The sequence below is a fragment of the Papio anubis genome, chromosome 10 (assembly GCF_008728515.1).
Source record: "Papio anubis isolate 15944 chromosome 10, Panubis1.0, whole genome shotgun sequence".
NCBI classification, from domain to species: domain Eukaryota; kingdom Metazoa; phylum Chordata; class Mammalia; order Primates; family Cercopithecidae; genus Papio; species Papio anubis.
In genome coordinates this window covers 80903105-80929655 of record NC_044985.1, presented here as the reverse complement: position 1 = coordinate 80929655, position 26551 = coordinate 80903105, and the positions used below count along the sequence as shown (strand labels likewise).

The window sequence follows — 26551 nt, the reverse complement described above, 5'->3', positions numbered from 1 at the left end:
GGTTCTTCTTGTCTGCATGATCTGAATTATAATCTATAGGACTAATAAAGGTACATTTGGGATTTAGCTGCTTTGACAACCAGAGTGGCTGCATGGTAAATGTGAGGATATTAATGCTCCTTTCTCTCCTGTCTCACGTGCAACCTTTGGGGGAGGTTCTAAGAGTAGGGAGGAAGACTGGACATTTGGTTTGTGAATATACAGGAGAGGTAGATGTTTGGTCTTGACCAAAGAATTCTGTAGCTCTAGTTTGCTCTTCAAAGCTGTTCAATGCTGCCCTACAGGTTTGCTCTATGGCCTGCCAGGGGCACACGGGGCTGCCTGGGAGCACTTCCTCTCCACTTGCTTACTTCATTCTGCCTCCTCCAGATCTCAACTCCTGTCACTTTCTCAGGGAAGCCTGCCCTCAACCCACCAGTCTGGTCTGATTCCTTTGTTGTGGGTTCACTTCAGAAGCATGTTTTCCCTTGAGATCCCTTATCTCAGTTTGTAATTACATTCATTAGCAGAGACTATGTGGTTTATATTGGCATCTTCTGAGAGCAGGTTATCTTATTTATGCTGTTTATTCCCGTGCCTAGCCAGTGCCTAACAAGGTAGGGACTCAGTACATAGCTGTTCAATGAATAAGTGTTTGCTCCAAATTCCAGAACTATCAACAGTTACTATGCTTACGAATATGACCGTTGTGTCTGCAGTCCATGGTGTTTGACAGCTGTCATCTATTTACTGAAGAGCTTGGTAACTTGGGGTTTTGTAGAAATCAGTAAGGACTGGTGGGAACACCCAAAAGCCCCATCAACTTGGTGATTTAGGACTGCTTTGCTTCTCCAGGAACTCCACTCCACCCCCACCAGCAAAACCAAACCCAGGGTGTTCGAATTTAACAATAGTATGTGTGTGTGCACGTGTGTGTGTGTGTGTTTGTGTGTTTAGCTGGAAGATGGCTGGAGAACAAGGTGGAAGGGTCAGAGTTTCGGTTCCCTCCACCCATAAATGTTTGAGAAACACCCTCTAAAGAATCCACTGCCTCCTGGCATTAAACAAAGAGAGCATCGGAATTGCAGTCCCTGGCGAGGTGGGATCGTCGGGGCGCTGCCACCATCTGATTCTGGGTTAGGGGAAGGGGGCGTGACCCCGTCTCCCCGGTTAAAGTGGACGGGGTGTGAGTGACAGCCTTTCCTGCCCCCTCGGGGTGTGTCCCCGCGGGCTTCCCCACCCGTGTGTGTCAGACCCATCAGGGAGGCCCGCGATCCACCAGGGGTCCGGGGCCGGCCGGGCGGGGCGCCGCGTGCAGGTGCGGAAGGCAGGCGGCGTCCCGGTGCGGGCGCGGGGGCAGCGCCGGGGGCCGGGCTGCGCGGCGCGGCTGCGGGCGGCAGGAGGCAGCGTCGGCCCAGGCGGCGGGCGGCGAGCAAGCCAGCGCGCGGTGATGTCAGTGGCGGCCCGGCTGGCAGCAGCCGGTACTTCCTGTGGAAAGGCGGGCGGGCTCGGCTGCAAACCCCACTAGCCAGTGTCAGCCTCTCGGCGGGAGGAGGTGGCGGCGGAGGAGGAGCAGGGGGAGGGCTGTCAAATTCGGGAGCCAGATTTTTTTCCCTTCCCCTGGCAATTCCTTCCGCTTCCCCGGCTCCCGGCGTGACATCTGCGGGCCGGGGACCTGCATGTGTGTGCGCGCGAAGGAGCGGAAGAATGGCAGTGCTCAAACTCACCGACCAGGTAGGGGGCGGCGGCGCCGGCGGGCGGGACGCGCGGGCGCAGGGCGGCGCGGAGCCCGGCGGGGGGATGGGGGCGCGGCTGGAGCGCGCCCGCGAGCTGTTTACTCACGGCGAAGGGGAGGAGTGTGCGCGGCCGCCGGTGCCTCCGAGAGCCCGCGGCGGCAGCTCCCCTCGGCGGCGCCGTCCCCGCCCTGGGCCGTCGGAACTGCGTGCCCGAGTCTGGGGCAGGGCCCGCGGGCGCCGGGCAGCTGGGTCGCGGGGTGCGCGAGTGCGGCGGCCGCGGGCCCGGCGGAGCCGGGGAGGGGGCCGGGGCTTGGGGTGCTCCCGGGACTCCCACCGCGCCGCGTTGAGTGGGCGCCACCGGCCGGCGCCCCCGGGAGGAGGACGCTGCACGTAGAGGGAGAAAGGATCGCAGACTGGGACCCCTTCCCAAGCCTAGCAGGAGTCCTGCCCAGAATGCGGCTCTTGTGTGGCGGGGCTGTCTTTATCCGTTGGATGTGACATCCGACTTCCTCTTTAGTTGCCCCAGGCTGTGTGCGTGGTGCGGGATGGGGACCCTTGGAGACCGCCCTTTCAGATCGGGCCGGTCCCTCCGAGGAGGAGGTCAAGTCGGCTGGGAGTCTCCACTCACAGGCGGTGGGCTACGGTCTGCCTGTGTCCACCAGCTTTGTTGGCTTTCTTTGCTGAGATACCACACAGGGCAGCTCTGGAGTCCTGGCTTGGAGAGGTGGGGTTATTTGCTGAATCGGATTGACAGTCCTTGCCGCAGGTCTGTGGAATGGTAACAGCCACCTTCGCGGACTCTGTTGCTCTTACATTGCCACTAACAGTTACCAAACCAAGTTGCATGACAAAACTCTTTGCAGCTCTTTTCACGAAAAAAGGAAACGGCTTGCCACCCCCACCCCCACCCCCGTTTATTCATCGATAGTGAAAGGAACTTTGTTTTGGGGTCCTGGTAGGTAGAGAGGCAATCTTGACTTTGACCACAGGGTCAGACGTGCCAGCCCTTGGTATTAAATACCTCAGACTTATCCATGGGTTGCATCTGCTGCCTTGCGTTCTCCAGTTAGTATCCAGTCAGAACATCTTGCAGCTGAAATGCAGTCCGTCACCACAATGATTTGCAATGATTTGTTCTCCCGCCTTGTAGATTCCATTTTTTTTTTTTTTTTTTAGCTTGTTTCCCCTAAATATTTACAGGTGTTTGGCGGGGTTGGTGATGGGGAAATCACTGAGTTAAAGTTCACGTTATTGTTAAATTTAGTAGGAAGAGCAGCTGGTACTTGTGATGAATGTATTTGTTCTCACTGGTTCCAGAGCATTTAAAAGTGTAAGTTGATATCAGGATTTCCTTCACCTTTTGGTCACATACTTTGCCAACTGTTAGACATTTGCTTATTTTAAATCTTATAGTTTTAGCGTGTCTTGGGCCTGTCATCTTTGCTAGTACACGTTGCTGTACTTGTCTGTTAATCCCTAGATCTTCAAAGTACAAAGAATGGTTCTAATAGGTATTGTTGTTATCACGTATAAGAAAGAACATCACATGGAAGTTTAGAGTTGTAAGGACTCTAAGGATGATCTAGCCCAAACCCTTCATTCTCTAAATGACAAAACAGATCTGGAGAAGTGAAGCAAGTCTTCCTCAAAGAGTGCCAGCTACAGGCCTGCAGGACTGGGACTAGCTCCTGTCTCCTGCCTTCCAGGCGCTTGTACTTTATGCTAGAGTTGGCATAGGAAAGCTCCATCATCTCACTGGATGTGTTGAAAGCGTTACAAGAACACATCTCTTCCAGATCAAGATCAACCCTAGTGACTTGGTCTTAGAAAGAAAGGAAGTTATTCTTCAGGGCTTATCAGAGCAGGAATTTCAAAGATGTTGCCTTCTAAAATGTTTCCAGCCGAGCGCGGTGGCTCACGCCTGTAATCCCAGCACTTTGGGAGGCCAAGGCCGGCGGATCACGAGGTCAGGAGATGGAGACCATGCTGGCTAACACGGTGAAACCCCGTCTCTACTAAAAATACAAAAAATTAGCCGGGCGTGGTGGCGGATGCCTGTAGTCCCAGCTACTCGGGAGGCTGAGGCAGGAGAATGGCATGAACTCGGGAGGTGGAGCTTGCAATGAGCCGAGATGGTGCCACTGCACTCCAGCCTGGGCGACAGAGTGAGACTCTGCCTCAAAAAAAAATGTTTCCAAGTATATTTCCTTTCTTCCCCCAATAAACCATTATGAGTATGGAGAGAAAGGAAGAGTCTCACAACCTTTATTTGGTTGTATCTCCAGATACATAAAAAGAACCTAAGGCATTTTAAGATTCAAGAACTTCTGAAAATGGCCAGTCTATCTTGGGGCAAAGTCAGAAAGAGATGGGGTGGGGAAGTGGCCTGGGTGGAGTTGGTGGTGAGCAACGATGGTTTCTGTGTAGCTTTAGGTCCAGGAAGTAAGTGTGTGGTCTTTCTTGCCTTATATAGTCTTACCTTTTCTGTTTGAGACTCAATTCTTAGAAGTCAGTTCTTAACCTCACAGATTAACTTTTAAAACCATTTGCTTAGACCACTACTAGAAGAGTTTTGCTCCATCATTGTGGGTAGGGAGCTGCCTGCTTGGAATCCCTGCCTTAGAGTTTGTGCAGGAGTGCCTTGCTCTCCATTCAGCTTCTAGTAAAACAACCACTTCTTAATTTCTCCCTCCCCAATTTTTTTTTTTTTTTTTTTTTGAGTCAGGGTCTCACTCTGACTCAATAGTATCATCATGGCTCACTGCAGCCTTGGCCTGCCAGGCTCAAACGATCCTCCCACCTCCGCCTCCCCAGCAGCTGGGACTATGGGCGCATGAGCCACCACACCTGGCTAATTTTTGTATTTCTTGTAGACACAGGGTTTCACCATGTTGCCCAGGATAGTCTCAGACTCTTGGGTTCAAACAATCCACCTGCCTCAGCCTCCCAAAGTGCTGGGATTACAGGTGTGAGCCACTGTGCCCAGCACCTCATCTGTTAAATACCCTATTTGTGAAGTGAATCTTGATTTTTTGCTAGGCCTCTTGGATTTTTTGTTTGAGGACACACTCTTGCTGTCGATAACCTGAAACACAAATTGTGTGGATTTGTCTTTAAATGTGGCCAAAGTCAGGGGAGACAGATGATGACATTTTCTGTCCAGCTAAAGCTGGGTGTAGGAGCTTGCTAGGTGAAGCAGACACTATTTCAGCAGTCAATCCTGCAGTGACCTCTCAATCTTACAAGAGAAGGAAAATGTTTTTTCCCAACTCTTTTTTTTTTTTTTTAGAAGAGTAAAAAGAAAAAGGGAGAGACCAGTGTGATTTTTAGTCTTTTTTTTTTTTCACTGTAAAAAAGGAACTGGAGCTATCACTACAAACAAACGAACTTGGCATTTAGCACTTCTGCATTTGTAACTTTTGTAACTGTGTTCCTTCTGTTTTCTTCTTCAGCGGACACACATCATTTTTCTTGCAGTCTTAGGGGGCACTAACCATCCTGGTTTGTGCAGATTGGTGTCCCAGCATATGGGGCTAAAACTGGGAAAATTCCAGGCAAACTAGGAGGAACTGGTCACCCTATGTAACATAGAACACACTCAAATATGTCATTAATATAATAATGTAATTATTTCCTTGTATGTGGACATTAGGAGTTTTATATTTTTGGTAAAGTGAGATAATTTTAAGTTTGGGAAAGAAAATTTTATTACATGAAGATCTAAGGCATTTTGACTCAAAGATAGCCATGAAGTCTTTTTGAAAATGATTTGATATTGACTTTTTTAGGTTGTTCTTTATGTCATATAGTTAAAGTCCCTGTAGTCATTTTAAGTGTATGGTCGTATCTTCAGCCTGGGTCTCTACCCAAAATTTATTTTCAGAGTTACGAAGCTAGGATGGTAAGTTCTGTTGCATGTTTAAAATGTCCACTATTCTTACCTGCATTTGTTAATGATAGCACTACTTTCATCTCGGAGGCTGCCTGTAGACAAACTGTTTCAGCAGGTGGCCCTTTTGGAGCTTCCTGCCTGGAGGCCTTCTGTTTTGGTGTTCCCTTGCCAAGTCCTAGTTCACACTTGAGTCACCTACCTTCTTGCCAAAGGCAGTGCCTGGCAGCGGTGGTAGTGGCAAGAGACTAGAAATCCTGTGTAACTTTGGGAGCAGGATTTCTAGCCCATAGTGCGGGGCCTTGGGACGTGTTACACATTTTATTGGGCTGCCCTTGTTCTTCCATCACTCCCTAGAGCACTGGTCTTAAAGCAGACACCATGCTGTAGTCCTGTCGTCAGCAGAGAAGAAGGGAAAAGAAAGGCTTTATTTAGAGCCTTTTCTGGTTGTTTCGGGACCCAATCACATGCTTTTGAGAGTGCACTTGAAGCTGGTGTTTCATGGCAGAGACCTAATCATGTCATACATTTATTGTGCTCTTATTGTATACTGGGCCTTTGCAGTGAGTCATGTCTTAATCCTCATAGCCACACTAGGAGGTAGGTGGTGGCGTGATTCCTATTTTATGGATGAGAAAACAGGAATGGAGAGGCTAATTGACCTGTTTAGGGTCACACACCCAATAAGTGATCTAGCACGTTGTCCTATCCTGGCAGTCTGATTGCACAGGTGGAGCTCTGACCACAAGGCTATACTTTTCATAGTTGAAAGGGCAGTGCAGCCGTAGGATTAATGGGTGCCTGCTCTTGTTTACAGAGAAGCCATTGGATGAGCAGCGTTCCCTGAACTCCTTCTGCCTCTTGGGCCAGACCCATTTCTGTACAGAGTAAGGAGCTGCTTTGAGGCCTCTGCCCCTGCCTGGCTTATATCTGGCTTTTCCCATTAGCCTCTCCACCTCTCCACCCCGGTGAATGATGTGTTGGTAGTTCAGTGACTTTTTTCATATATGTATGTATATATATAAAACAAATGAACTGCAGTCATTATAGGAAAATCAGAAAACTAGAGGAGCAAAACCAAAAATTTTTAAAACCATCTGAAGCCTCTATACTCAGAGATAACTATTCTTGCCATTTTGGGATGTCTCCTTCTAGTCTTCTGTCTGGGTAGTCAGGTAAATTTTTTAAACTTTCCATGTGATAATATCATTACTTGTGCACATAACTGATATCTGTGTTCTCTACACCAGTGACTTTTCCAAATAAACTTATTCTTCTCTTAGATATATGATTGGCTCTTTAGCCAGCACTAGCACATAAGCTCTAGCTCTGGATTGATGGAACCAGCTTTTTTCTTTTTCTTTTCTTTCTTTCTTTTTTTTAAGATTTCAACTTTTTACTTCCTCTTTTGCTTTAAACAGAGAGTAAATATAAAATAAAAAGGCACAAATTGTACCAGAAACAGGAATGAAAGATTCTTTAAAAAGATTTGTATTTCTACAAGATAATGTGAATTTTTATAGGCTAAAGTATAACATGAAATAATGTAAAAACAGGCAGAGCTACAGAGATCTGATAATTCTGTGGTTTCCAAACTTGTTTAAGCTGTGACACTCCTTTTTTCCCCCAAAGAAATTTCATATTGAAGCTCAATATATAAAAAAGATGGGCTTGGACAGTGGTCCCTGAGTCCCTCTTGAAAACTAGTTGGGTTTAGTATTATTTGAAAGCCCCTTTGTATGATAAAACTGGTGATTGGTTAAGTGGTTTTTTTTTTTTTTTTTTTTTTCCTGATGCATCATGTGTGAAACAAACAACATTTATAAATGTTTGTGAATGATTAGGAACTGCTTAGAACTAGAATGACTATATCATTTTTATCCTTTTGAGAATCATAGGTGATACTACGCAACATGAAGCCACAAACAGATGTGAGCCAGGACTGTCCTGGGTAAGCCTAGATATGTGGTCATCATATATACACATAGATTCCGTGTTTGCTCACCACAGGCTTGACAGTGACAGTAAACTAGTTTGACTAGCAGACTACTCACTCTCTTTTGAGTCTACAGTGGTGCGGGTATTACAAAGATTGTTTTATGACTTTGTGCAGAGTTGGGAAACACCTTCTATCTCACACCTCAGTTCTGAGCTGCCCAGGGGTTGCAGGTGTAATCTGATAGAAACATTCTGACTCTTGGCAGTCAAGGATCTGAGAAAGCGTGATTGATTACCAGTGTTTGCTATGGGTATACGGGAAGGGAGAAGTGACATATGTTGTATATTAGCCAACTCTTGGGAAGAATGTTAACCTCTGTAGGCTTCAGGTTTCTCTTTGTAAAATGAAGTGGTTGGACTGGAGGCCTTTATGGTGCCTCAGCTCTGCCCTCTCCCTTCTGTGACTTGGTGCCTGTAATGGAGACCGACGCTCTTCACATGGTTTGTGTTATAGTCTTTCTTACAAATGTGGCTATGAAGGGTGTATTTGCAGATGAGCTCTAATAAGGCTTTCCAGGTAACAAAGTCAAACAGCTTCAGGTTCCAGAGAAGGATTTTAACCAATATCAGTGACTTAGGACTAATTCCTATTCTCCACCCTATTTCAATTCATAGATAATCTAAGATTACCCATTTTATTTGTTCTGTATTTTTATTTTTTTTGAGACAGAGTCTCGCTCTGTTGCCCAGACTGGAGTGTAGTGGTGCAGTCTGGGCTCATTGCAACCCCCGCCGACCGTCTCCCAGGGTTCAAGCAATTCTTGTGCCTCAGACTCCCATGTAGCTGGGATTATAGGCGTGCGCCACTATGCCCGACTAATTTTTGTATTTTTAGTAGTGATGGGGTTTCACCATGTTGGCCAGGCTGGTCTCAGACTCCTGGTCTCATGTGATCTGCCCGCCTTGGCCTCCCAAAGTGCTGGGATTACAGGCATGAGCCACTGCGCCTAAGATTACCCACTTTATAGATTACTCCTTTTTAACCTTTTAACAAAACATATTATTTAGCTCTGGCTGCTTTCAGAGGTTGGGAGTGCAGGTATTTGCCCTTATCAGTGTTTATGTTTGTAAATATGTTGGTAGCCTAAGAGGTTGAAGTTAATGATTCATGAATCCAGCTTGTAATTATGATATTCATAATTTTTAAGGATCTTTTCACTTGCCTCGTCTTTTGAAAACTTAAAATTTATCTAGTATTCTATAAAGTGAGCTAAGCAAATAAATATATAGTCCACCTTTGGGCTGTTTCAGGGATTACTAAGTCAATAATTGTTTGCATTTCTTGCTTTTTGTTTGCTTAGAGTCCCCTTGCTCCCATCCCGGGGAGTCTTAAGCATCCAAGCGTAACTTTCTAGGATATCTTTTATATCAGAAGACCATTTTCCCCTAAGAGAACTTTCAGAGCTCTTAGTAAAATTAGAGAGACTTGTGGAAACATCTGTTCGAGCCTAGATATGGAAATTAATCACAATTCTAACCTCTCTAAAAGTTTTGCTTTTTTTATTTTAAAAATTTTGTTTTGCTTTCGTTTGTTTTAAAAATAACACCAGATTGGGAATCAGAAGACGTGGATTCTACTCATGGTTCTTTTAACAGTTGTATGGTTTGGGGTAAATCCTGGCCTTCGTTTCTTTGTCAAAATGGGAACAGGCAGAAAATTCTCTAAATTCTTCCAAGCTCTAACATTCTAAGATAGCTCCTCACATATTTCAATGTCAGTCTTTTCTCACCTTGTGGAATCTCATTTCAAAAAGTATCTGCCTTTTATGAACTTCTGATTTTCTCCCAAGTGTGTTGGTGGCAGCTTTAAAATTTTCCAGGTTTGGTAAACACATCCTTTTTGTCTAAGGGTGAGGAGTCCTTTCCCCAAGAAGGTTATCTTCTGGGATCTCCAGGAGCCTGGCTGTGGGGACACAGAACCCCTGGGGCTGTTCTCAATGTGGTCCTTGAAGAATCCTCTTGAACTTCTTACAGGCTAAAGGGAGCAATCCTTACAGAGCCCACGCTTGTCTCTTGTGAGCTGAGGCCCACCTTAGCCTTCTTCAGAGGTGCTGCTTTAGCAAATACCTTGGGTGTTCCCAGGCAAAATCCTGTTTTGTTGAACCCAAATAACATGTACATCTAACAAGTTTATTTCTCAAGGGTTGGCCCAGAGTTGGGTGCAGTTGACATGGTGACCATAGACTTTCTCAAGAAAGGAAGAAAATTCCTACATGTAATCACCAGCCTCTGTAAGGTTAGTCTCTGTGGAGACTTGTTTTGGTTTCTAAGACTGGCAAGATAAGGAAAAAGGAAAGTGAGCGTAAGAGAAGTCAGAAGACAGAAAGCCAGGCGGACGTTCAGGTCAGCCGGGGCAAATCAACCAACCAATTATTGTTAAACAGTGACCTCCAAAAGTAGGTGTGGCATACACCCCAAGGATGAACACAATGCTTTATTGAGTTGGAGTTTGGGAAAGAGAATATTAGAATTCGTATTTTTTTAAATCATTCTTTTAAACTTTTAATTTTTATGTAGTTTTAGTACATCTTCTTTGCTAGTACCATGTCATCTTTTTGGCTGTATTTTTCAGTGTCTGCCACCTGGCCAAATCACCACTTGGGTTATTACAGCAGCCTCTGACTGGTCTTCCTCCATCTGACCTTGGCCTCTACACTTTACTCTCAATGTAGCTCTCAGAGTGATGGAACTCAGAACTTGTCACTCCTGCTCAAAAACTTCCAGTTTCACCCAGGTGAAAGCTGAGGTCATTAGAGTGACTTCTGCACTGAGCTCCTCCACTCACCTGTCCAGCCTTGTCTGCTGTCCATCTCTTCCTGGCTCCTTGGCTCCAGCCCCACTGGCCTCCTCCTGTTTAGTGAACATGCCAGCTGCGCTCCTGCCTGGGGACCCTTGCTGTTCCTGCTCCCTGTGCAGCTCCTCCCTAGATATCTGCATGGCTCGCCTTTACCTCTTTCAGGTCTTTCCTCAGATGTTACCTTCTCAGTGAGTCCCTTTCTGACCACACTGTTTAAAATGCCTACTCCACATTTCTTGTCTGCCTTTCTTTATTTTCCTCCACCGTGCAAATCCCTCATACCATATATTTTACTCCCCCCATTTAAAAACCCCAAACTTACGTGTGGTTAAGATATAGACAACAGGACAAAGATTATTTTGTTAGTTTGGTTCATTCACTGCTGTATCTTCAGCACTTAGAACAGGGTAAGGCGCATCGTAAATGCTCAATAAATATTTGTTAAGTGAATGAATATAAATATGTATATGTGTCTGTAGATGTACATGTTCAAATGTTTTTACTCATAAAGTGCTCAAACAAACAAAAGAGAAACACTTCTATAAACAGCTTTCATTTTACGCTGGGATGTCAAACTTCCATTCAAACAAAATTAAGAGAAAATTTTCTGCCCTATGAAAAGATAAAAGATCACATATTGTCCTATTTTCTGGTTATATTTTCCCTCTTTTTAAACTGTGCTTTTGGTTGTAAGGATGGTTAGCATTGTACGTAATTCTCAGTTCCATTTCTTTTCAGGGGAAGTATCAAGGTGACACTAGGGGACAGGAAATATTGACCCTAAATGTTGTGGGAGTGGATCTCTTATGTATTCAAGTGATCAAGGAGTGTTTAATGAGCTCCATCTACATAGCAATGATACAGCATAGCTCTGCTGGGGCTCTCTGCTCTCCCCTTCTCCACAAAAGGGAAAGACAGGTAAGAACAGGCACAATAAAATAGAAACCAGACAGAAAGAATTGGGAACAAGGAGACAAGAATCATACTTTACATGATTTAATCCTAATATTTTTATGAGAGGATGGCTATCATTTCATTTTAAAGATGAGGAAAATGAGGCTGGCACGGTGGCTCATGCCTGTAATCCTTTGGGAGGCTGAGGAAGGTGGATCACCTGAGGTCAGTAGTTAGAGACCAGCCTGGCCAGAGAGATGGCTAGAGATGGTGAAACCCCATCTCTACTAAAAATACAAAAATTAGTCAGGCATGGTGGCAGGCGCTTGTAATCCCAGCTACTTGGGAGGCTGAGGCAGGAGAATCGCTTGAACCTGGGAGGCGGAGATTGCAGTGAGCCAAGATTGTGCCATTGCATTCCAGCCTGGGCGACAAGAGTGAAACTCTGTCAAAAAAAAAAAAAAAAAAAAAAGGAAGAAAAATGAAAACTGACAGGTCGAGTAATTTTTTTGAGGGTCGCATGACTCTGGGAGTCACATCTGGGCAACCCCAAAGTGCACATTCTTAGCCATCCCACATTAGGATTCTTGAAATAGGTGCAGTATCACAAGAGGCCATTTTCTCCATGGAGCTCGCAGTCTAGTTAGATGATATTGAATGCCTTGCACATGAAAGGCCCTCTTTAACGTTTATTGAATTCATGTGGCATATTAAACAGTTATCAATCCAGGTATAGTGCAGGTTTAGACTATGCTTAGAGGGTATTGATTAGGGACTTCAGGAGTCAGAGATGGGCAGAGTCATTAAGAAGGGAGCTGGAGGGAGTCTAAGTGGTACTTAAGGAAAGGAATGATCCAGGCAGCAGATGTGGGTGGAACCTAGGTGAGTGATGTGTTGTGTACCTCTCAGGTAACCTGGTGACTAAATTTACTGAGTCATAGGGTTCATGTTAGGTAGGAAGAGGAGGTAAGGAAATATCCAATTTGCAAACTGGATAGGAGAGGTGTTTGCATATTAACACATTTTTCTCAGTTGAGTTCTTTGAGAGGTACTACATGCCCTCTGCTGGAAAACTTGAATGGATGAATTTGTGCCTAAGCAAAACTCATTGTTTCCATTTGTTGCACATGACCTTTTCAAATTAATTTGTATTTACTCTGTTCCAAAAAGTATTGAAGCATTAAAGTAAGGTGTTGCCTTATGGGCGCTTCTGTGTCCATGATACCCCTGGCTTGAACAGAATGTTGCATGAGGTACCATGGCAGTATTTTGTGAACAAACATGTATTTTGGAGTAGCAAGGACTTCATTGAAAGGACCTAGATGGTTTGGTGATGTAGGCCATTGATCGAATAATGTAGTAGGTTTAAAGATGACTTTTTTTTTTCCTTCTTAAAAAATTATTTCCTTAGGTTTTTGGGGAACAGGTGATGTTTGGTTACATGAATAAGTTCTTTAATGTGATTTCTGAGATTTTGGTGCACCCATCATCACTGAAGAACTGTACCCAATGTGTAGTCTTTTATCCCTCACTCCTTTCTCACCATTTCCCCGATTCCCCAAAGCCCATTGTATCATTCTTATGCCTTTCTGTCCTAATAGCTTAGCTCCTACTAATGAGTGAGAACATATGATGTTTGTTTTTCCATTTCTGAGTTATTTCACTTAGAATAATGGTCTCCAATTCCATTCAGGTTGCTACAAATGCCATTATTTCATTCCTTTTTACAGCTGAGTAGTATTCCCTGGTATGTATCTACCACATTTTCTTTATCCACTCATTGATTGATGGGCATTTGGGCTGGTTCTGTATTTTTGCAATTGTGAATTGTGCTGCTGTAAACATGCGTGTGCAAGTATCTTTTTCTTATGACTTCTTTTCCTGTGGGTAGATACCCAGGAGTGGGATTGTTGGAACTAGAGATGACTTGTTTTTAATCTTATACATATTTTTTAAATAAGAAATTACAAAATCCAGACTATGGGAAGCCTACAGAAAAAAAAAAAAAGACCTCATTTCTTTGAAAAATCAATTATAAGAGGAAAAAAAAAGTTGGAGAGAAAATATAAATCCATAAATTAAAAGGCAATTAAGATACATTCAGACTAATTGCAGTGAATAGATTTGGATTCTGATTTAAACAAACTTAAAAAAGCACACTTCTTTGAGATAATTGGGGAAATTTGAATACTGACTGGATATTTGATAATTTAAAGTGTGAATATGATATTGTGGTTATGTTTAAAAAGAGAGTCCTCTTACAAAACTAGAAACTATGAAACTCTAGCATTTTCTCTCTCTCTCTCTCTTTTTTTTGAAACAGGATCTCACTCTGTCACCCATGCTAGAGTATAGTGGTGTGATCATAGCTCACTGCAGCCTTGACTTCCGGGGCTCAGTTGAGTCTCCCACCTCAGCCTCCTGAGTAGCTGGGACTACAGGTGCATGCCACTACACCTGGCTAATTTTTGTATTTTTAGTAGAGATGGGGTTTCACCACGTTGCCCAGGCTGGTCTCGAACTCCTGGAATCAAGTGATCTGCCCGGCTTTGCAAAGTGCTGAGATTACAGGCATGAGCCAGCATGCTTGACCTACTTTAGCATTTTCTTAGGGCACCTATTTAAGTGATACATTCTTTTTAGAAACTATTTTTCTTTTCACTTCTTCCTGCCACCTTTGTGCCCCACGGAAGGCCTCCACTCTTACTTGCTAGAATGCCTTCAGTAAAGTTCTTAGAATCCTTTCTGTTTGTCCATAAAAGCACATGATTTTTCTGTTTTTGCTGCCCAAGGAAATATGCTTCTGAGCTAGTTGTGTGGTCCACACGTCTATTACTTAGTTTAAGTGGCTCCACAGCTTGATTCAGATATTTGAGCATTGGTCTTAGAATCCCATCTTGTGTGCTTTTAGGAAGACCTGGATTTGGCTTGTCCGGTGTAAGATATTTGGAAGGGAATTGAGATATTAGAGTTGCCAAAAATCACTTTCTTACATTGAGTTTTAAAGGATGTTTTTAATTATACTGTGTAGTTTTTAAAGGCAGCAAACAGTTACAAGGTGTCAATTCTAATGGGCCTGGCTACCACGCCTCTCTTCTTACCTCAGCAGGAAGTGGGTGTTTGTTGTTGCCTTGAGTGGTTTCGCCATTGCTTCAGGCATGCTGAAATATCTTCCTTTATTTCTACAAGTGTGAAAATCTTTCTATATCCTTCTTAACAGAGTCCAGATTTAAGAATAGACCATAAGCATAAGAAGTGGCCAGCTGTGACTTGAGTACATGATACCGTCATGAGTAATTTAGAAGCCATGTGACTAAGGGTTTGGTACTTTGGAGCCTCAGTATAATTAGGTCTTGGGACTCATGAGATGACTGCAATATTTAGTTGCTAATGCTCCTTTTTGTAGCAGCCAAGAAGAAACAATCTTTTTAAGTAGCTCTGCTTTTTAGCAAGGAGTCTTCTATCAAGGTTTCAGGGTACTGTATTTTGCGTATAATATTTTAAAATATTGTGGTATCTAACTGAACAATTTCCAAAAATGCTTCGTGTGAGTTGTATAGTTAGAATACTAAAGTTGATGTCTGGAGACCTGGGCTTTGTGCACAGCACTACTCCTAACAAGCTGTGTCCCTCTTCCTGTGACACAACTTTCCTTGACTGTAAGATGGGTAAAATAATACTTGCTTTATGGGGAAGTTGTGATAATCAAGTGGGAAAAGTCTTTGTATAGCAAGTGGTTCTTGGTTGGCACTCTATAATAAATAGTCTCTGAATCTTGGACTGATTCCTCATTTGTCCAATTAAAGAGACCAGTTTTCTAAGGTCAATTTCAGCTTCATGAAAATATGATTGGAGTTAGTTTTTGTTTTAGATTTATGATCTTTTAACTAGTCTTCTTTCTCTCTAGCTTAAACAACATTGGTAGAAAGAGTTTGTTTTATTTTTGTGTGGATTTTCCATACTTCGGTTTGAATTGTAGTGTTTTGGTTCCTACAGCTTTAGGAAGTACATTTTTGTTTCATTTTGGTTTCATCAAATCAATTGACTTAGCTTATTTGACCGAAGAATCTTACGTTTAGATAGATCTAGGAGGATCAATTTGTGTTGAAAAGATTCTGAGGAGTTTGCAGTCATTTTTGATTTAAGTTGTCAAAAAGAACTTTGAAAATTACTTATAAGAATGCCACTTCCTCTTCACAGAAGTATAAAACTGTGTCTTTTTGAGGAAGTGTGTAAAAACAAAACAGTTGATAGAGTAATCTTCATAAAAAATCATCACAGCAGAATGTCTAAAAAAAACTGGTGTAAAATTTCAAGTCTTGAATGAATTTATAACAGGGTAGAAAACAAACTTCTCTGATAAAATGTGACTTAAAAAGTTAGATGAAGGATACATTGTAAAAAGTTACTTAATTTGGGACTTTTTCCCTTTTAAAACTACAGAATGCTATTTAACGAGCAGATACTTTAAACATCATTGGATATGTGTATGTATCTTAATTCTAACAAAGCATTTCAATTTGAGTTGATTCTTGGTTGAGATGTAGGGCAAAATAAAAAGGGAAATGAAATGATTCACAGGAAATGAAAATGAGAATTGGTATAAGAAAAGGTGCAATAAGGAAAAACAGGAGAAAAACATTAAGAAACTTTTTTTTTTGAGGGAAGAAGGAATAGGAGTGGGAAGGAGACTGACTGTTAGTTTCTTAGGTGAGTGTTGGAGATGCTCTTGAACTTTAAGCTTAATTGGTCACCTGCTGTCCTCTGCTCTTTGAAATAATTGACATTGATCCTTGCTGTTCAGCCACATTGACACTTACATCTTGGGAGTTCTAGGATTGGACTAACAAAAGTGGAGGTTGTTACTTACAGTGCAAAAGAAACAACCAACATGGTGAAACCCCGCCTCTACTAAAAATACAAAAACAAATTAGCCTGGTGTGGTGGTGGGCACTTGTAGCCCCGGCTATATGGGAGGCTGAGGCAGGAGAATGGCGTGAACCTGGGAGGTGGAGCTTGCAGTGAGCCGACATCGCGCCACTGCACTCCAGCCTGGGCGACAGAGTGAGACTCCGTCTCAAAAAAACCAAAACCAAAAACAAAAAAAAAACCAACCAGAGCTGTATCACTCAGAAGGCTGAAAAGAATCAGGCTGACAGGTAATATGGCCCCTCAAAGGGTCCTAGTGGCTGATATAGGACCTTCAGAATGAGTGTAGGTGACAGGCAGATAACAAATTATTTTATACAGTGGGAAGTCAGGTATTAGGAGCTTCTATGACTAGTAACTAGGTTCCTGCAACATCTCTGGTTTTAAGTACCTCACTGCCTGTCCTGGTGAGTTGAACTAAAGCAGGACATTTCTTCATTACTGCTTTACCTTTTCTTTTTATTTCTTCTTCTTCTTCTTCTTCTTCTTCTTCTTTTTTTTTTTTTTGAGACAGGGTCTTAATCTGCCACCTAGGCTGGTGCAGTGGTGCCATCATAGCTCGACCTCCTGGGCTCAGGTGATCCTCCCACTTCAGCCTCCTGAGTAGCTGGGACTACAGGCACGTGCCTCCATGCCACCCGGCTCATTTTTTGTAGGGACAGGGTTTCACCATGTTGCCCAGTCTGCTCTTGAACTCCTGGACTCAAGGGATCTGCCCACCTCAGCCTCCCAAAGTGCTGGAATTATAGGAATGAGCAAGCTACCATGCCTGGCCTTGCTTTTACCTTTTCAACCAGCTCTTCCAGAGGCTGAATGGTATTTTTCTTAACTCCATTCCTGCCATGAATTGGCTGTGAGATCCTGGCCAGTCATTACACCTCCTTGGGCCTCAGTTTTCTTTAAGAAATGAGGACATTGTTTTAGAGTGTATTCTTGTAGCTGCTCCAGTCTTCTATAGTTTTAACCCAGGGGTTGCAGACTACTGTCCACAGTACACATCTGGTCTGCTGCCTGCTTTAAATGGCCTGTGAGCCAAGGATAGTTTTTATATTAAGTGATTGAAAAGGGTCAAAAAATAATACTTTGCAACACATAAAAATTAAACAAAATTCAAATTTCTTTTTCCATAAATATAGTTGTATTATTTGTTTACATCTTGTCTATGGGCGCTACAACAGCAGAGTTGAGTAGTTGTGGCAAAGACTATAGGGTCAGCAAAGCTGAAAATATTTACTATCTGGCCTTTTGCAGGAAAAATTTGCCAACCTCTTGCTCTAACTCAAGGGCAGACTTGGGGCCATCCTCTTCAGAAATCGAGTGCTACACTCTTACAGTCCTAGTGTTACCTAAGTTGCACTTTGATCTAGATTTAATTAGATCGAGATGGGAATTCTTGCTTTTATTATTTTCTCCAGGAGAAAGTAGAAGCTTAGTTAGCTTTTTTGGTATGCTTTCAATTAAAAACAATCCTCCTTAAAACAATAGTTTGTTTGTACTCAACTTTTTTTCCCCTCTCTCTAGGAATCACTGTGGAGAAGGAAGCCATATGTTGATATTTTAAATCACTTGCCTTTTCTATAGGATTTTTAAACTCCAGATGTGGACTCAGAAACAGTTAATATGTACTTTTGATGCACTCAAAGAGCCAAGATGGGGGAAGAGAGATACTTATTTCTTATATTTGAGAGCAAAACAGAAATCTTAATATATTCTATTCCCCACATAGAGACTCTAGATTAATATGGGGATGGAAATGGCCTTAATTTTGTAGAAGGCTAATTTTAAGCAAACACAGTTTAAAGGTCAAGTATTATAAATGAAAATTATACAATTAAAAATAAATCTTAAAACTGTCTACTTATCTAATATTGCTCATTATTCTAGAAGGTTCTCTCTGAAGCTAAGTCTGGTAATTTCTGTGTGGGTTTTAAGTTTGTGTGTGTATTGGGGCGGCGGGGGTGCAGAGAGAGAGAGAATGAAAGTATGTGTGTGTGTGGTTTCCAGTGTTCATTTCATTAGAATTATAAAGAGCATCTGACTCTTGCTCTTGTACTTCCAGAGTCATTTGAGTTATTATGAAACTCCTCCTAGGCCTGGAGTTCCTTTTGATCTTGGATGAAGATGGGCACCCTGAACTGGTTAGTGAGGCCAGAAAGGAGGTCAGTCAGCACGTCATCTTTCATATAAAGGTTCACTTTTCTCAGAAATGAAACTAACTTTTATATGAAAGATGACACGTGTTGACTGACCTCCTTTTCTCTATCCTTCAGAGAGAAAGAATTAAGACTAAAGAAACTTGTTTAAAAGATTTGTAAAGAAATTAATGTAGTGTACAACTTTAGAAAACATGGACAGTGACTGAGTACCTAAGCTATCTGGGACCTCCAGCGTTTTCTGAACAATATAGATTGTCTGGGGAAGACAGGAGATGAACATTAGAGTCCCCATTTTCATAGGGAGAAACCGAGGCCAGTGGCTGTTACTTAGCTTGTTGATTGTTAGTGGAGGTAGAGCTCTTATTTTTTCTGGCTCAGTCTAAGGTGCATTTCATTTGCCTATCCTGTTCTTAAATAGCACTTATAAAATCACGTGTCATTTCTACAGTTATATTTAGGATACAGCCTAAAATGCTGTATAAACACCCTGTGATAGAATGCTGAAGGCTGCCGCCTGGGTAATTATCATGTGGTTCTAGTATCGTATCATCTACATTATCCAGATTAGAATGGATCACCCACTTCTAAGCTGGTCTAGAAGAAGGAGCCCATTGTGTGCAAGGCCATAAGGATATTGCCTCATCGTTCCCCTGTGGGTAAAGATCTTTGTGATACACAGAAGACCGTGGAACTTCATTCTTATTTGAAAACACTTGTGACTGGTAATAATTCTGAAATACTAAGGCTTTCCCATGCCCTCGCCCCCAAAATTCCTCTTTAATATGCTTTATTTTCTTTTTTTAGGATTTTGTGAGACGTATTTAAAATTGGCCATCTGAAGGGAACATTTGTCACAGCACTGCCTAATCTTTAGATGTATCTAAATGCAAATGTGTGTAATGAACCCTTTCGTTTTCCTTCTTACGTGGAGTGGGGCAAGTTTCTTCATTGAGCCTCTCACTTCTGGTTTCAGTCCATTTTTAGCCCCTTGGTTAGTGTGTGACTTGGGATGGTTGGAGCTAAGCCGCTGAATTGCTCTTCACTTCTAGGGGAAAATGTTTGTACCCCAACTTTTTAGTATCCAAGACTCTGGTTAACTCAGCAGTAGTAGATTAGCAGTGACTACTGAATAAGTGAATGATATAGTGGGAGTCTCCGCTGCTGTGTTTTTTCCTTCACCATCCTTCCCTTCTTTTATCTACTTTATCTACCTTCTCTTCCTCCTCCTGGGATCTTTACCATGAACAGAGGAAGGACAGGAAGTGATTAATTTTTGGTTATGTAAATAACCCTAGTAAAAGGATTGGTTATATAAAATATTGCTAATTTTTGTGTGGTGGATTTTTTTTCTTGGTGTCTTGTTAAATATACATAGTCAAGAATGTGTGGCTGATGGCTTAGTGTGTCATGACGTGAACAGATCTGGGACAACTTTTCCAGTCAAGGAAGCAGTACGGGAAGAAATGTTTTACTCGCCATTCTTTGTACTCTGGAGATTTTGGACAGGCTTTAACTGGGGCAGCTCTTTAAAGACTTGCACAGGAAGTCACTGTTAACGTGGACTCTTGGTTTAAAGCATCTTGCTAAGTAGGGCCCAAAGGAGGCAGAGTGTGATTTCCATCACTGACCCCGGGTGGACCGAGAGGATGGCCAGGCTGGCCATCTACTGATGCTTACAAGTAACTCATGGGAACATTTTTTACCCCCAACCCCTACCACCAAAAGATTTTTGTAAGTGATGTATTCCCTTGCACATTTCTTGGGGAGTTGACATCTAATGCTTTTCATCACAAAGTTGGAAAGATACAAAGGATGTAATTCCTGGCATAATATAAATGTTGACTTTTTAAAAAATGAAAACATTATATCATTGTTTAAAATGTGTTGAATGGAATTTTAACACTATTGTGATTTGAGTGTCCCACCTTCACTTGAAAAATACATGAGCAACATCATCACTGGTCACCAGATAAATGCAAATCAAAACCACAATGAGATACCATCTCGTGCCAGTTAGAATGGTGATCATTAAAAAGTCAGGAAACAACACGTGCTGGAGAGGATGTGGAGAAATAGGAATGCTTTTACACTGTTGGGAGTGTAAATTAGTTCAACCATTGTGGAAGACAGTGTGGTGATCCCTCAAGAATCTAGAACTAGAAATACTATTTGACCCAGCAATCCCATTACTGGGTAGATACCCAAAGGATTATGAATCATGCTACTATAAAGACACATGCACACATATGTTTATTGCGGCACTATTCACAATAGCAAAGACTTGAAACCAACCGAAATGTCCATCAATGATAGACTGGATTAAGAAAATGTGGCACATATGCACAATGGAATACTATGCAGCTATAAAAAAGGATGAGTTCATGTCCTTTGCAGGGACATGGATGAAGCTGGAAACCATCATTCTCAGCAAACTATCACAGGGACAGAAAACCAAACACCACATGTTCTCCCTCATAGGTGGGAATTAAACAATGAGATCACTTGGACATAGGGCAGGGAACATCATACACCAGGACCTGTCGGGGGAGTGGGGAGGTGGGGGAGGGATAGCATTTGGAGAAATACCTAATGTAAATGGCAAGTTGATGGGTGCAGCAAGCCAACATGGCACACGTATACCTATGTATCAAACCTGCACACTGCGCACATGTACCCTAGAACTTAAGTATAGTTAAAAAAAAAAATACATGAGCAAGCTTTGGAAATTTTACATTGTTACTTTTTCTCCTTGAGCTTATACTTCTATTCCACTTTCTTATGCAGAATTTGGCTGGGTGTGGTGGCTCATGCCTGTAAATTACCACACTTTTATCCAAATATTTTACGTTTTCTTTCTTTATTTTTTTGAGATGGAGTCTCGCTCTATTGCCCAGGCTGGAGTGCAATGGCGTGATCCCAACTCACTGCAACTTCCGCCTCCTGGATTCAAGTGATTCTCCTGCGTCAGCCTCCCAAGTAGCTGGGATTACAGGGGCCCACCACTGTGCCCAGCTAATGTTTGTGTTTTGAGTAGAGACAGGATTTCACCATGTTGACCAGGCTGGTCTTGAACTGCTGACCTCAGGTGATCCACCTGCCTCGGTCTCCCAAAGTGCTGGGATTACAGGCATGAGCCACCGTGCCTGGCCGCATCTTACTTATTTTTTAGGGACAGGGTGTCACTCTGTTACTCAGCCTAGAGTCCAGTGGTGTGATTATAGCTTACGGCAGCCTGGAACTCCTGGGCTCAAGTGATCCTCTCACATCAGCCTCCTAAGTAGCTAGGGTTACAGGTGCACACCAGCATGCCTGGCAAATCTTTGTGTTTTTTGTGCAGACAGGGTCTCCCTATGTTGCCCAGGTTAGCTCCTGGCCTCAAGGGATCCTCCCTCCTTGGCCTCCCAAAGTGTTGGGATTACAGGTGTGAGCTGCTGTGCCTGGCCCAAATGTACTACATTAAAAAAACACTTCAGAGGTTGCAGTGAGCCAAGATCGCGCCACTGCACTCCAGGCTGGGCTGGACTGAGACTCCGTCTCAAACAAACAAACAACAACAAAAAAAACTGATTATCTTACGATACTTTGTAATAAAAATGTGATCCTGAGATGCTAGGAGTTAAATAAATTTCTGGATTGAGTTTACAATGATTATTAACAATGTATCAAAACAAATGTAAAATTTGGTAAATTATTAATAATACATGCAAAGTAAAGCATGCTTATTTGGAATGAATTTCTTGATCTGTTGACAAGGCTTTCTTTCTGTTTAAAATCAGCCCACGTATTGTGGAGAACATGGCTTATTGCTGGGGTAATACAAAAGGAGTTAAAGTTCTGACTTCGAATCTCCTGGTTTTCAACTGGTCCTTTCTTTGACACCAGGACACTCAAGTGAATCAGCAAGAAAAAAAATAATCCCATCAAAAAGTGAATAGACATTTCTCAAAAGAAGATATACAAACAGCCCACAAACATGAAAAAATGCTCAACATCACTAAGCATCAGGGAAATGCAAATTAAAACCACAATGAGTTACCACCTTATTCCTGCAAGAATGGCCGTAATTAAAAAGTTGAAACACAATAGATGTTGGTGTGGATGTGGTGAAAAGGAAACACTTTTACACTGTTGGTGGGAATGTAAATTAGTACAACCTGGGATTATAGGTATGAGCCACAGTGCCCCGCCTATTCATTTTATTTTTTCTTTTTGAAAAATTGACTTTATTGGGAGGCTGAGGTGGGCTGATCACTTGAGGTCAGGAGTTCGAGACCAACCTGGCCAACATGGTGAAACCCTGTCTCTCCTAAAAATACAAATACTAGCCATGCGTGGTGGCGGGCACCTGTAATCCCAGCTACTTGGGAGGCTGAGGTAGGAGAATCGCTTGAACCCAGGAGGTGGAGGTTGCCGTGAGCCAAGATCACACCACTGCACTCCAGTCTGGGTGATAGAGACTCTGTCTCAAAAAAAAAAAAAAAAAAAAAAAAGAAAGAAAAATTGACCATATTGTGGATAGTTTACATAAAGTGGCATGCATCCATTTTAATGACATGTAGATGTGTTTTGACAAAAGTTACCTGTGTAATTACCCCCATAATCAAGATATGGAATGATTCTATCACCCCCAAAGAGTTCTCTTCTGCTTCTTTGTCTTCCCCACTTTACCTCCTAGACAAATACTGATCTGCTGTCTGTTACTACAGATGAATTTCACACAAATGGTATCATATAGTTTGTCCTCTTTAGTTTCTGGCTTCTTTTGCTGAGCATAAGGATATTGAGATTCATTCATGTTTTGTGTATAAGGAGATAAAATCTTTCTTATTGCTAAGTAGCGTTCCAGTGTCTGACTATACCATAATTGTTCATCCACTCATCTGTTGATGGAAATGTGGGTTGTACCCACATTTATCCATTATGAATAATTATGTGCAAGTCTTTTCTTTAAACATAAGTTTTCGTTTCTCTTGTATAATACCTGGATAAGTGCATGTATATAAGAAACTGACAAACTGTTTTTCAAAGTGGTCGTACCATTTCACACTCCCCCAACAATACATATGGGTTAGTTTCTCCACATCATTGTCAACACTTGGAATTATCAGTCTTTTAAATTTAAGTTATACTAATATTATGTAGTAGTGTTTGTGAGGTTTTTGTATTTTTTCTTGACTAATACATAATATTTTACATATTTATGGGGTCCATATGAGTGAGACATGCATAGGATGTGTAATGATCAAACCAGGGTATCTGGGGGTATTCACCACTTTGAGTATTTATCATTTCTATATGTTGGTATCACTTAGAGCCTCTCTTCTAGTTGCTTTGAAATATACAAAATATTGTTGCTAGGTGTAATTACCCTAGTCTGCTACCAGATATTACAACTTATTTCTTCTATCTAAACTGTATGTTAGTACCCATTAACCAGCCTCTCTTCATATCCTCCTCCCACCCACTTATCCTTGTCAGTCTCTGGTATCTGTTGTTCTATCCTCCGGGTCCATGATTTCAAGTTTTTTAGCTCCCTTATACGAATGAGAACATGTGGTATTTGTCTTTCTGTGCCTGGCTTATTTCACTTAACATTATGACCTACAGTTTTATTCATGTAGCTGTAAATGACACATGATTTCATTCTTTTTAATGGCCGAATAGTATTCCATGGTGTGTGTGTGAGTGTGTGTGTGTGTGTGTGTGTGTATACATACATGTGCATATATGTGTATATATATATCGCGCGCGTGTGTGTGTATATATATCTCTCACATTTTCTTTATCCGTTCATCCATTGATGGACACTTAGATTCCATAACTTCGCTCTTGTGAATAGTGCTGTGATAAACTTGCATGTGCAGCTATGCCTGTTACATAGTGGTTTCTTTTCCTATGGACTGATACCCAACAGTGGGATTGCTAGGTCATATAGAAGTTATTTATATATTTTTTTTTTGAGAGATTGCCATACTGTTCTCCATAGTGGTTATATTAATTTACATTCCATCAACAGTGTATAGGAGTTTCCTTTTCTCTGCATCCTCACCAGTATCTGTGAAACTTTATTTACCACCCATGAAGTCTTCCTCTCAGATATATTGAATGAAGTTTCTATGCGTTTCTCCTTATATTACACTCTGTACAACTGATTGAATAATAACTGGATGTAAGTAATGGTGTTTCTCACTGGATTTGAACATTTGCTTAGAATCTCATGGTATTTGAAAGCTAATTTCTCATATCTAAAGACCCAGATCCTCCTTTTATAACTGGTTTTTGGGCAAATCTCCAATTTTTGGTCTTGAGGGAGTACATCAGATGTCTTTTTTTTTTTTTTGAGACTGAATCTCACTCTGTCGCCCAGGCTGGAGTGCAATGATGGGATCTCAGCTCACTGTACCCTCTGCCTCACGGGTTCAAGTGATTCTCTGGCCTCAGCCTCCCGAGTAGCTGGGCCTATGGGTGTGTGCCACCACACATGGCTAATTTTTGTATTTTTAGGAGGGACAGGGTTTCACCATGCTGGCCAGGCTGGTCTTGAACTCGTGACCTCAAGTGATATGCCCGCCTCGGCCTCCCAAAGTGCTAGGATTATAGGCACTAGCTACCGCGCCCAGCGGATGTCTGCTTTGGTTTGCTAATTCCTGAATTATCTAAGAAGTCCCCTGATATCCTAAATAGAAAATAGGTATTATATGTCAGCAGTTACTTTACAAAAAACAGGGTAAAAGATCTAGATATAAAATTCACAATGATGTGTGGTTGTCTGTGTGTTGAATGGATTTGTTTGGCTTTTCTGTGTAGTGTTCAAAAGCATTAAAAACGGTTCTTTGGAGAGAATGCTGATGTCTGATGACTAGTGTTGCTGGTTCCTCTCTTGCTCATCAGTAGAACAAACAGAAACACACGTCCTCTCTGCCAAGTATTCTGTGACGTCACAAGGCAGCTCCTACAGTGCAGCAGCTTTTTCTTACACTTTTCTTTTCTGGCTGCAGGAGAATTAATCTCTTCCTTCATACTTTTACCCAATTTTTTTTTTTATCAGTTGGAGGATACATAATATTATTTAGAACATCTAGAAGGTATACATTTTTTTAAAGATACATTTTAATTTTTAGAACAATTTTATGTTCACAGCAAAATTGAGCAGAAAGTACAGAGACTTTCATATACCCCCTGTCCCCACAACCAGCCTCTCCCACTGTGAACGTCCCCACTAGAGTGGTGCATTTGTTACCATCGATGAACCTGCATTGACACATCATCACCCAAAGTCCATAGTTGACAGGGTTCACTCTTGTTGTACATTCGGTGGGTTTTGACAAATGTATAATGACATGTATCCACCATCACAGGGCCATACAGAGTAGTTTCACTGCCCTGAAAATCCTCCATGCTCTGCCTACTCATCCCTCCTTACCCCCTAACCCCTGGCAACCACTGATCCTTTTTCTTTCTCCATAGTTTTATCTTTTCCAGAATGTTATACAGTTGGATAAATTCTTTTAAAAAGGATCTAGCAGGATAAAGGAATTTTGAAACTGTAAGGGATCTTAGAGATTTTTCATTCTGTGGCCTTTTTTCATGCTTACCAAAGTTACGTATTTTTCAACAGTTTGAATAGAAACCAATTCATACAGTTTCATAAGCAAAAAAGCATATTGCATTAAAAAATTAAGTTAATATTCCTGAAAGAAGTAAAGAGAAGCATTTAAAAAGTTAAGGTATTTGGGAGGCCCAGGTGAGAGGATCACTTGAGGCCAGGAGTTCAGGACCAGCCTGGACAACATAGCGAGACCTCCATCTCTACAAAATTGTTTTTTAAAAATTAGCCAGACATTGTGGCGTCCTTGTAGTCCTAGCTACTGGGGAGGCTGAGGCAGGAGGATCAGTTGAGCCTAGGAGGTTGAGGCTGCAGTGAGATATGATCTTGCTACTGTACTACAGCCTGAGTGACAGGGCAAGGCCCCGTCTCTTAAAAAGAAAAAAAAATCAAAGTAGAAGAAGTAGGTAAAAAATTCTTTCTGTCCTTAGGTACTGCTTAAAGAATTTGAAAGCCAATTTTGGTTGCTATTTTGATAGCATTTAGGGAAATCTTTGAATTAAATAAAATCAAATTGCTTTCAAATTGAGACAGTTAATTTAAATAGAAATATGCTCAATTTTATTG

The 26551-nt window shown here is 42.0% G+C and overlaps 1 protein-coding gene across 11 annotated transcripts in view; it reads left to right on the top strand.

The window, feature by feature from the left end:
- Window positions 1-1382: 1382 nt before the first annotated feature.
- Window positions 1383-26551, top strand: part of ANKRD44 (ankyrin repeat domain 44) — a 345963-nt gene continuing 320794 nt past the window's right edge. For 4 of the 11 annotated variants that reach the window (XR_004176609.1, XR_004176608.1, XR_004176610.1 and 1 more), the window contains exon 1: window positions 1383-1713. Coding sequence is in view for 8 of the 11 variants with exons in the window: in XM_031651434.1 (XP_031507294.1) it covers window positions 1687-1713 (27 nt within the window). In the remaining 3 variants the exon portion in view is untranslated. The remainder of the gene's footprint in view (window positions 1714-26551) is intronic. The other 7 variants (XM_031651438.1, XM_031651437.1, XM_031651433.1 and 4 more) reach the window with 6 other exon arrangements.